Source organism: Carcharodon carcharias, chromosome 15 (genome assembly GCF_017639515.1).
Source record: "Carcharodon carcharias isolate sCarCar2 chromosome 15, sCarCar2.pri, whole genome shotgun sequence".
NCBI lineage: Eukaryota > Metazoa > Chordata > Chondrichthyes > Lamniformes > Lamnidae > Carcharodon > Carcharodon carcharias.
The window spans coordinates 1,878,353-1,890,581 of NC_054481.1; the positions used below are offsets into that span (position 1 = coordinate 1,878,353).

At 40.3% G+C, this 12,229-nt stretch overlaps 1 protein-coding gene across 1 annotated transcript in view; it reads left to right on the forward strand.

Moving 5' to 3' along the window:
* knop1 (lysine-rich nucleolar protein 1) overlaps nt 1-11,975 on the forward strand; it is a 38,261-nt gene extending 26,286 nt beyond the window's left edge. Inside the window, exon 5 of the mRNA XM_041206226.1 lies at nt 11,198-11,975. Coding sequence (XP_041062160.1) covers nt 11,198-11,509 — 312 coding nt within the window. The 3' untranslated portion in view covers nt 11,510-11,975. The remainder of the gene's footprint in view (nt 1-11,197) is intronic.
* Nucleotides 11,976-12,229: the final 254 nt, after the last annotated feature.

Below are 12,229 nucleotides of genomic sequence, written 5' to 3' on the forward strand. Positions count from 1 at the left end.
GTTGGGAGTGGGGGCTGCTGTGTGTCTGTGTGAGAGAGAATGGGGTTGGGAAGAGGGGCTGCTGTCTGGTGGGAGGAGAGGAGCTGATTACAATGTATGTGTCAGGGGGAGAGAGGGACTTCATTGAGTCTTCTGTCAACAGGGAATATGGAGAGCTTGGCTGAAATCTAGATGAAAATAATAACATTTTTACAAAGTACTTTAAAAACACTTGTGTTTACATGATGTATTATAGGCTAATCTGTAACATGCAGACTTTAATAGTAAACAGAATGGAATCTTACTATGCTGCTCTATTACTATTTTGTTTTTGCTAGGGTCTGGATCATGTTAATTTTCAAGTTTATTTTATATATTTCACATGATGTGAGGATTACTGACAAAGTCAGCATTTGCCCATCCCTAATTGCCCTTGAGAAGGTGGTGAGTTAAAATGAAGACACATTGGAAATAATTAGTTTGTAAAGCACTGCCATGGTCTTTTGTTTCACTTTGCATGTACATAATCCAGCAAGGTCATGTTCTGTTAGTATTGATAGGATGAGGTTGGGGGGAATTGATATTTAAAGAGAAATCCAAATGCCCCATTTTAACCAATAGATCTACACCACAAGATTTCACTTTTTTTTAACAAAACACAAACTTTTTTGTTTGATTCATTTGTATAAACACTGTTAACTTGGTTGATAACTGTGTATGTTAAGCATTCAAATTTACTTTTTACTTCCCCACAAGAATTCTTTTATAAAACACATCAGTCTTAAAGTTATTTACTTTTATAGGGACCACCGATAAGTATGCCACAGTCTTCCGGAGAATTCCTCTCAGCTCCAGTTATTCTTAGAGGTGAAGTTTTCTTTTACCCTCACTTGACTACCAGAGCCCCAGTTCCTTGTTCCGGTTACTTTTCAATACTTCCATGTTAGCTCAGCTGATTACTTTCTTTAGCAATAAGACACTGACACCCACACTAGATTCTCCCACTTGCTTCAAACTAGACAATCTTCCAGCTTCTGTTCCCTCAAGATTTGAAATGAGATTAAGATGTATTCCACGTTGTCAATGATGAAGCTAGTGTTTTACTCTTTTTACAGTGCAGGTCTCTCTAACTGTCATTTGCTCTGGCTAACTTCACTTTATAAGCTGCAAACTGCACAAGGTCCACACTGAAACAAAAACCTCTTGGCAAACGCACAGAGAAATTGAAACCAGAGAACCTTCCTAAGCTCCACCCATCTCCATGATGACCTAGCCTGCACTGGGCTGTTCTCAAACTGACCTTAAGCTAATTATCCCTTGTTTACAATTTCTCCAGCTAAGTAAGTCCACTTTTGTTTTGTAGCTCTATCTCTTGTATTCTGAGCCTATTAAACAAACGTGGGTAACTTTCTGAACTGCCATTTGTTAGTGTTCTGTCAATCAAGCCCAGCATTTTAACTACCTTGTCTTCACAATAATAATCTTCCCAGAACTAAATATTACCTCTAACATAGTAACATGAACCATGAACTAAATACTCATAACAGTATGGACTTCATCCTGTATTACTGCACTAACTGTATTGAATGCTAAAATCACTTTGGTGATTTGATACAAACGTATTGGTCTGCAGTCTTGATGATAGTAGAAAGTAAACAAAGGGAAAACTAACTTTCCACCCACTTGAACTCTAATAATTTCCCCCATTTGAAGTAGCCTAGAAGCATTCGTGTTTTACCACTGTGAGAATGGATTTTTTAAAATATATTTTGGGGGAATATTGTGCTGTTATGTAAGTGTGTGCCATTTAATTAAGCCGGCCAAGAGTTTCATAGGAGTCAGGGTGTCTGGGGGTTTGGAAACATGAAAAGGATAGAGGTGTTAAGTTGAGGTACAAGTGAATAGGTTAGATCAAATGTTTGCATTTTTAGATAAATTGAGAGGTTGTTTGAATATCAATGGAGAGTCAGAGACAATGAGGAAAATGTCTGCATCTTGCAGGAGTTCATAGGTAAATAAGTAGTGGGGATATGATGTTTTATTGATATAACAGCAAAGACAGGATAGAAACATGAAAGATCTTGTATTCAGATGGGTTTGAGTTTCGAAGAGGCGTGAGAAAAATTGGACTGAGATGAAAGGGGACAAAAGATATATTGGAGTTACTGTTTATAGCTGTTGAGCTAGAGATAGCTGGAGCTATTTGAGCTGATGAGCTAGAGATAGCTGGAGCTCTGTGCTGGGAGAGGATGCAGTTTGAATCAACATCCAGTCAAGCCAGAAATGCCTTGGGCTGCATCAAGCAGTTTTATTCTGAAGTGGGCATTATGGAGACATGGCTGCAAGGGGATCAGGTCTGGGAGCTAAATATCCAAGGATATACATCCTATCGAAAAGATAGGCAGGTTGGCAGAGGGGGTGGGATTGTTTTGTTAGTAAGAAATGAAATTAAATCATAGCAAGAAATGATGTAGGGTCAGATGATGTAAAATCTATGGGTAGAGTTGAGGAAACGCAAAGGTTAAAAAAACATAATGGGAGTTATGTACAGGCCTCCGAACAGTAGTCAAGATGTAGGGCACGAAATACACCAGGAGATAGAAAAGGTGTGTAAGAAAGGCAAGGTTACAGTGATCATGGGGGATTTCAATATGCAGGTAGACTGGGAAAATCAGGTTGGTAGTGGATCCCAAGAAAAGGAATTTGTGGAATGTCTACGAGACGGCTTTTTGGAGCAGCTTGTGGTGGAGCCACTAGGGAACAGGCAATTCTAGATTTAGTGATGTGTAATGAGGCAGATTTGATAAGGGACCTTAAGGTGAAGGAACCCTTAGGAGGAAGTGACCATAATATGATAGAACTTACCCTGTAATTTGAGAGGAAAAAGCTGGAATCAGATGTAACGGTATTACAGCTGAATAAAGGCAACTACAGAGGCATGAGGGAGGAGCTGGCCAGAATTGACTGGGAGATGAGCCTAGCAGGAAAGACAGTGGAACAGCAATGGCAGGAGTTTCTGGGAGTAATTTGAGAGACACAGCAAAAATTCATCCCTAGGAAGAAGAAGCTTGCTAAACGAGGACGAGGCAACCATGGCTGACAAGAGAAGTCAGGGACAGCGTAAAAGCTAAAGAGAAAGCATACAATGCGGCGAAGAAACCAGGGGATTGGGAAGCCTACAAAGACCAACAGAGGACAACTAAAAAAGAAATAAGGAGGGAGACGATTAAATATGAGGGTAAACTAGCCAGTAATATAAAAGAAGATTGCAAGAGTTTTTTTTAAATATATAAAGGGTAAGAGAGAGGCAAAAGTGGACATTGGGCCACTGGAAAATGACGCTGGAGAAGTAGTAGTGGGGAACAAAGAAATGGCAGAGGAATTGAATAGGTACTTTGCGTCAGTCTTCACGGTGGAAGACACGAGTGACATCCCCAAAGTTCAAGAGAGTAGGGGGGCAGAGGTGAGTATGGTGGCCATTACCAAGGAGAAGGTACTAGAAAACTGAAAGGTGGATAAATCACCTGGACCAGATGGATTACACGCCAGAGTTCTGAAGGAGATAGCTGAAGAGATAGTGGAGGTGTTACTGGTGATCTTTCAGGAATCACTGGAGTCAGGGAGGGTCTCAGAGGACTGGAAGATCACTAATGTAACCCCCCTGTTTAAGAAGGGAGTGAGGCAAAAGACGGGAAATTACAAGCCGATTTGCCTGACCTCGGTCGTTGGTAAGATTTAAGAGTCCATTATTAAGGATGAGATTTCAGAGTACTTGGAAGTGCATGGTAACATAGGGCAAAGTCAGCATGGTTTCATCAAGGGGAGGTCATGCCTGACAAATCTTTTAGAATTCTTTGAGGAGGTAACAAGTAGGTTAGACAAAGGAGAGCCAATGCATGTTATCTACTTGGACTTCCAGAAGGCCTTTGACAAGGTGCCGTACAGGAGGCTGCTCAGTAAGATAAGAGCCCATGGTGTTAGAGACAAGGTACTAGCACGGATAGAAGATTGGCTGTCTGGCAGGAGGCAGAGAGTGGGGATAAGGGGGTCCTTCTCAGGATGGCGGCCGGTGACTAGTGGAGTTCCACAGGGGTCAGTGTTGGGACCACAACTTTTCACTTTATATATTAATGATCTAGATGAAGGAACTGAGAGCATCCTGGCTAAGTTTGCAGATGATACAAAGATAGGTGGAGGGACAGGTAGTATTGAGGAGACGAGGAGGCTGCAGAAGGATTTGGACAGGTTTGGAGAATGGGCAAAGAAGTAGCAGATGGAATACAACGTGGGGAAGTGTGAGGTCATGCACTTTGGTAGGAAGAATAGAGGCATAGACTATTTTCTAAATGGGGAGAGAATTCGGAAATCTGGAGTGCAAAGGGACTTGGAAGTCCTAGTCCAGGATTCTCTTAAGGTTAACTTGCAGGTTGAGTTGGTAGTTAGCAAGGCAAATGCAATTTTGGCATTTATTTTGAGAGGACTAGAATATAAAAGCAGGGATGTGCTGCTGAGGCTTTATAAAGCTCTGGTCAGACCATATTTAGAATATTGAGAGCAATTTTGGGCCCCGTATCTCAGGAAGGATGTGCTGGCCCTGGAGAGGGTCCAGAGGAGGTTCACGAGAATGATCCCAGGAATGAAAGTCTTAACATATGAGGAATGTTTGAGGACTCTGGGTCTATACTTGATGGAGTTTAGAAGGATGAGGGGGGATCTGATTGAATCTTACAGAATACTGAAAGGCCTGGATAGAGTGGACGTGGGGAAGATGTTTCCATTAGTAGGAGAGACTAGGACTCGAGGGCACAGCCTCAGAGTAAAGGGAAGACCTTTTACGACAGAGATGAGGAGAAACTTCTTTAGCCGGAGAGTGATGAATCTATGGAATTCATTGCCACAGAAGGCTGTGGAGGCCAGGTCATTGAGTGTATTTAAGACTGAGATAAATAGGTTCTTGATTGGTAAGGGGATCAAAGGTTATGGGGAGAAGGTGGGAGAATGGGGTTGAGAAACTTATCAGCCATGATTGAATGGCGGAGCAGACTCGATGGGCTGAATGGCCTAATTTCTGCTCCTGTATCTTATGGTCTTATGGATTCCACTGCAGAGCGGAAGAAGGTAAAGGTCATATGGCACAACTTTATTGCAGCTCCTGCAGTTTGCCTTGTGTAATATTACTGGATTTCACATTTAAACATCTATAAGGGAGTGTTGCCTGGAAAGTGGTTACTTGTGGGTTTGACCAAGTAGAGAGTTTTGGGGGGAATGTTTTGTAAGATTAACCTTAATTATGTAACTGTAATCTTGTGTGCTTAAGATTTTTTTATTTTTTGTTCATAAAACTTTTACTTTTAATATGTAAAACACCCAGAAGTGACGCTGGACCCTCTTGCTGCTGGGATCGGTACCACAGCATCTCGTTACATTAAAAAATTGTTATGGGCCTGTAAGCCAAGTTTCCCCTGGGATTTTGTTTGCGCAGTATTTAACACCAGCTGTGGTTATAACACTACAGACTAAAAAGTGCCCTAATTACATGATTACCTGCCACAAAAAAAGTAAGACTTTTTTTTGCCTTTAGCCTTACATAAGGTGCTTAAAGCTACGCTTGGTGTTCTCACTGGATTGGCCAAAAATGTATGTTTAGCTTTAGCTCTTTGCTCTTATACCCTATATCCCTGCTTACAAAAACTAGGACCCCAATGATTTTTAATAGCTTTAATCAACTTGTCCTTTATTTAAAATAAGTATCTACACCCCTTAAGTCTCTTTGTTCCAGTATTCCTTATAAAGTGTTACAGTTTGGTATTTATTCTCTTGTTCTTCATACTCACTTCTCCATATATTTATTCTGAGATCTATCTGCTCAACCTACTAATCTAATTCTGTTCTTAAAAGAATTTATGGAACCTGATTCAACAATAGTTTCACAAGGAAATTGCACATTCTAACTATCTTCTGGAAAGATAAAAGCAAAATACTGTGGGTGCGGAAGCTGGAAATCTTAAATAAAAAAAGAAAATACTGGGAAAACTCAGCAGGTCTGGCAGCATCTGTGGAGAGAGAAACAGAGTTAACGTTTCGAGTCCATATGACTTCTTCAGAGTTATCCTTTAGGAATAACTGGTTTCTAGCTTCACCTTTAATTTATGTGATTATCTTAAATGTATGTTCTATTACTGTCTTACCAGCGAAAGAGTCCATCACTGCTTACGCACAGGAATTAATCCATGCTGACAGTGATGGATCATCTTGAATCTATATCAGGCTATGCCTTAACCATCGCAGTTCATTTTGCATTGAGGAGGGTACCAGGAAAAGGGAAACTAGCTTCAAAATAAGAATTGGTCAGCAGCAGCCATGCAGTCACAAGTCCTGAATTTAACTTGACCTGCACAGCGATAACCTAATTCACACTTAATTTATTTTACACCCCATTGACTTATAATTTCTTCTGTTAATTGATCCTAGGGACTTAGCATAATGGGTGGTAAGATTCCATTTGAAGTTACGCTGGATCACTCAGGAACAGCCCAAGGCTAAATTTCCCCTTCCATACAGACTTGAGGGTTCAAGGATAGAATCAATTTGGCTAGAGCTAAGGAACAAAAAGGGTGCAATTACATTATTTGGCGGTCTATAGACTGCACTGAGCAGTGATAAGGACGTAGAAGAACAAATTTGCATGGAAATTAGAGAGATGCAAGCATTATAAAGTAGTTATAATGGGTGACTTTAATTACCCGAATATAGATTGGGACAGTGGTAGTGTAAAGGGTGGAGAGGGACAAAAGTTCCTAGATTTTGTTCAGGAGAATTTTCCACAGCACTGTGTTCAATCCAACAAGAAAAGATGCACTGTTGGACCTGGTTCTTGGAATTGAGGTGGGCCAAGTGGATCAAGTGTCAGTGGGGGAGCATTTAGGAGACAGTGATCATTGTATTGTATGTTTTAGGATGGTAGAAAAGGACGATGGACAATCCAGAGTAAAACTAATTAACTGGATGAGAGCCGACTCTGATGGGGCAAGAACAGAGCTGGGCCAGATAGACTGGAATGAAAGATTGGCAGGAAACACCATAGCTAAACAGTGGGCTACCTTCAAAAAAAGAATTGATTTGGACACAGTCAAGGTATATTCCATCGAAAGGGAAAGGTAGGGCAAACAAATCCAGAGCTCCCTGGATGAAAAAAAATAGAAATTACGATAAAGAAGAAAAAGGGCACTTATGACAGGCATTGGGTAGAAAATACCATTGAGAACCAAGAGGAATACAGAAGGTTCAGAGGAGAGGTGAAAAAGCATATTGGAGAAGAGAAAAGGGATTTTGCGAAGGCTGGCAGCCAACATAAAGGGAAATCCCAAAGTTTTCTTTAGTCAGATAAATCTAAAGGTAAAAGGAGGAATAGGGCCAATTAGGGAGTTAAAAGGGAATTTACATTTGGACAAAGGGGCTATGGCTGAGGCATTAAATGAGCACCTAGCATCTATCTTGTTGGTAAAGACAGATGCAACCCAGGCCATGGTGACAGATGAGGAAACTGTCACTAGAAGAGTTCAAAATTGATAAGGAAGAAATGCTGAATAGACTGTCGGTACTTAAAGTTGACAAGGCACTGGGACCGGCTGAGATGCATCTAAGGATACTGAAGGAAGTGAGAGCAGAAATTACAGGGGCGCTGGCCATAATCTTTCAGCCTTCCCTAGACTCAGGGGTGGTGCCAGAGGACTGGAGAATTGCAAACATTATGCCCTTGTTCAAAAAGGGTTGTAAGGATAAGCCCAGCAATTACAGACCTGTCAGTTTAACTTCAGTGGTGGGCAAAATTCTAGAAACAATTATTCGCAATAGAATTATTGATCACATGGAAAAATATGGGTTGATAAGGAAGAGCTAGCATGGATTTCTAAAGGGGAAATCGTGTTTAACTAACTTGCTGGAGTTTTTTGAAGAGTAACAGAAAAGGTTGATGAGGATTAACCGAGGAAGTTAAGGATTGTATCAAATTGAAAGAAAAAACATACAATGTGGTAAAGATTAGTGGTAACCAGGGGATTGGGAAAGTTTGAAAAACCAACAAAAGATGACCAAAAATAATGAGGGAGGAAATAAACTTTGAGGGTAAACTAGCAAGTAATATAAAAACGGACAGTAAGCGCTTCTTTAAATATATAAAAAGGAAGAGAGAGGCCAAAGTGAACATAGGCCCCTTAGAGAATGAGGCTGGGGAAATATTAATGGGGGGCTGGGAAATTAGAGAAGTTGAATAAATGCTTTGCTTCAGTCTTCATGATAGAAGAAACTAATAGCATTCCAAAAATACTAAATAATCAAGGGACAAAAGGGCAGGAAATAAACACGATAACTATCACTAGAGAAAAAGTACTAGGGAAACTATTGGGGCTAAATGCCAATAAGTCTCCTAGCCCTGATGGGTTGCATCCTAGGATATTAAAGGAAGTAGCTACAGAGATGTACTCATTGGAGTTTAGAAGGATGCGAGGCGATCTTATTGAAACATATAAGATTGTTAGGGGGTTGATGATGAGAGGTTGTTACCCCTTGTGGGAGAGTCTAGGACCAGAGGGCTTAATTTCAGAGTAAGGGGGTGCCCATTTTAGACAGATGAGGAGAAATTTTTTTCTGAGGGTAGTGACTCTATGGAAATCTTTCCAACAGAGAGCTATAGAGGCTGGGTCATTACATATATTAAGGGCTGAAATAGATAGATTTTTAATCAGTAAGGGAATCAAGGGTTATGGGGGAAGAGGCAGGAAAGTGGAGTTGAGGATTATCAGATTAGCCATGATCTCATTTAATGGCGGGGCAGACTCGAGGGGCTGAATGGCCTAGTTTTGCTCCTGCGTTATATGGTCTTATAGGATAATGCTATTGATGTGGTGTACATGAACTTTCAGAAGGCATTTATACAGTGCCACACGACAGACTTGAGAAGTTATTGCTTATGGAATAAAAGGGACAGCAGCAACGTGGATGCAAAATTGTCTGAAAAATAGGAAGCATAGAGTAATGGTTAATGGATATTTATCAGGCTGGAGAAAGTTTGTAGTGGAGTTCTCCAGGGGCCGGTATTGGGACCCTTATTGTTCCTGATATATATTAATGATCTAGATCTTGGTGTGCAGAGGACAATTTCAAAGTTTGCGGATGATACGATGTATGGGAGTGTTGTGAACTGTGAGGAGGATGGTATGGAACTTCAATAGGACATAGACAAGTTTGGAGTGGGCAGATAGGCGGCAGATGAAGTTCAGTGTGGAGAAGTGTGAGGTGATGCATTTTTGTAGGAAGAACATGGACAGACAATATAAAATAAGGCGGGGGGGGGGGTGAAGTTTTGAAGGAGGTACAGGAGCCGAAAGACTGGGTGTATAGGTACATATATCATTGAAGGTGGCAGGACAGGTGGAGAGAACAGTTAATAAAGCATATAGTATCCTGGGCTTTATTAATAGGGGCATAGAGCACAAGAGCATGGAGGTTATGCTGAATTTATATAAGACACTTGTTAGACCTCAGCTGGAGTATTGTGTACAATTCTAGGTGCTACACGATAGGAAGGATGTGAACTCATTGGAGAGAGTGCAGAAGAGGTTTACAAGAATGGTTCCAGGGATGAGAAACTTCAGCTATGAGGATAGATTGGAGAGGTTGGGACTGTTCTCCTTGGAGAGAAGGCAGCTGAGAGGAGACGATAGAAATGCTTAAAATAATAAGGGGGCTGGACAAAGTAGATAGGGAAAAACTGTTCCCACTCGTAAGAGGATCAAGAAAGAGAGGGCACAGATTTAACCTGATTTGCAAAAGAAGGAAGTGTGAGGTGAGAAAAATCTTTTTCACACAGCGAGTGGTTCGGGTCTGGAATGCACTGCCTGGAAGTGTGGTGGAGGCAGGCTCAGTCGACTCATTCAAGAGTTAGATGATTTCTATTCAAATAATGTGCAGGGTTACAGGGCAGGGCAATGAGACTCAGTCAAAATACTCATTTGGGGAGCCGGTGAAGACATGATGGGCCGAATGGCCTCCTGTGCCTGTTAAAATTCTGTGATTCAACATGGGACTCTTCATCTAGGAAATGGCTGAGCGACTCACCGAGCCACTGAAAATGTCTACAGCTCTTACTGTCTAATCTACAAAATAATATATTCTAAGCAGGAGATTGGTGGTCTGAGCTGTAAAATGTTTCATGTTCTGCAGCAATAATTGCATTTCCAATCGGGTTGATTTTAACTATCCCAAATTGGGTTTAATGAGCAATAATAACCTCAAACTGGAGTCAATACATTTACTATCCCATTAATGCCGGCGATCGAGCTGTTGCCATTCTCAGCACTGGCATCCTTTGTTGTTGGTGATAGGCTGCTTTAATTCTAGTCCTATGACATATCTAATTACTATTTTAGGATAGAATTGGTTGGAACAAGCCCAATATGTTCTCATAGCTTCACTGACAATAGTCTAAAAGGCCATATAAAATAAAAGGGGAGGTGATGGCATAGTGGTATTGTCACTGACTGGTATTCCAGCAACCCAGGGTAATGCTCTGGGAACCTGGGTTCAAATCCCACCATGGCAGATAATGAAATTAGAATTCAATAAACATCTGGAATTAAAAGGCTGATGACAACCATGAAACCATTGCTAATTGTCATAAAACCCATCTGGTTTACTAACTGTCTGGCCTGACCATGTGACTCCATTGACTCTTAAATACCCTCTGAACTAGGGCAATTTAAAAAGAAAAACATTATTCTGAGATCTATCTGTTCAACCTAAGGAAGTTCTTAAAACAATTTTCCTGAGGCAGAAATAATGCAAGGTGCCAATCTGAGTTCCCCCTGCAGCATGTCTGGTTTTACCTTGCTGCTGCCGCTTCATTGGTATATTTGCTTGATGTGCAGGAATTGTTAATTCCATTGAAATGAGATTGAAACATCAAAATGGCTCTAGCTTCTTCACCCACAGAATGAGCACCCCCGATTGCTCACTCCAGCTGTTGGCTGTTCTATAAAACAATCCCAGTGTGTTTTCTATACTTAAGGAAGTTAAAATCTATTTGGAGATGATTTGACTATGAATGAAGAAATCATAAACCCAGGATACTAAGAATTAGATATTTTGGAATATTGCAATCTTTAATCCTTTTAAAGCCTTTTTATATTATCCTTACTTTTATATTTCTTTCCCCCTGTAGTGTACTGGCACGCAATGGGACACAGCCACGTTTGAGAATATGGAGCAGAAAAATAAATTCTTGAGACTTATGGGTGGATTTAAATCGTCAAATCTGCCTCAAGCATCTAGTTCTGGAAAGCACAATATGGCACTTAACAAGGAAGAAGAACAAAAATTTAACAGGACTCTGCAGAAGGAATTTGACAAAGCATTGAACCTTCAGCAACATCGAGGAATTGGCCTGGGTTTCCAGCCTTTTTCCAATCAAATGAACAAAACATTTTTCATAGATAAGAATGCCTCAAAATCAAAGAAGTTTGATTTTGATTAGAAGACAAAATTAACCAATCTTGGCACAGATTTTGCTTCAAAAAATGAAACACTGTACAGTAACATTTTGAAGAATAAGTGATTTTCTTCTTCCTGTTTTGAAGTTACATGCTTGTATAAATGGAGCTGAATGAAACATACTGGGTTCAGCTGTTTGCTTTAGTCTTATCCAAGCCTGTCAAATTGTAATTCTGATCTGAAGCACGGCAATTACTTCCAAACTCAATGGTGCAGCTGGAATCCAGACTCAGTGGCACGTTTTGTCAGTTCAGTATTGGATTTCACGTTGAACAGAGAGCTGGACCTGTCCTGATTGAATGGGCCAAATGCAGATTGGCAGCTTTATTTATATATTTTCCTGTGATTTTATTTTTCTATTTTACTTCTGCTTCTAATCAGTTAGGACTGTTATTTCCATTCCCTCATGTCAACAGTATTTTTATCTGGATAATAAATGCAAAAATTAAAAAGCAGCCTAGTGCAGTATAATTACATGGAACTCATGTTCTGAGAAGGAAAGTTTACAGATTTTTCATGCAATTAAAATGAAGCAATCAATGAAATAAAAAACTTTAAAAATAATTTTAAATGGATGAGAGTTGTCAAAAAAATACTGGCAGCTGTATGAGCACCAAAAGGATTGAATTTCAGTTCTTTAGGTAATACAACAGTCTGTTCAAACTAATTGACTGCTTAACATGAAAAGAAACTCTGGATGAAA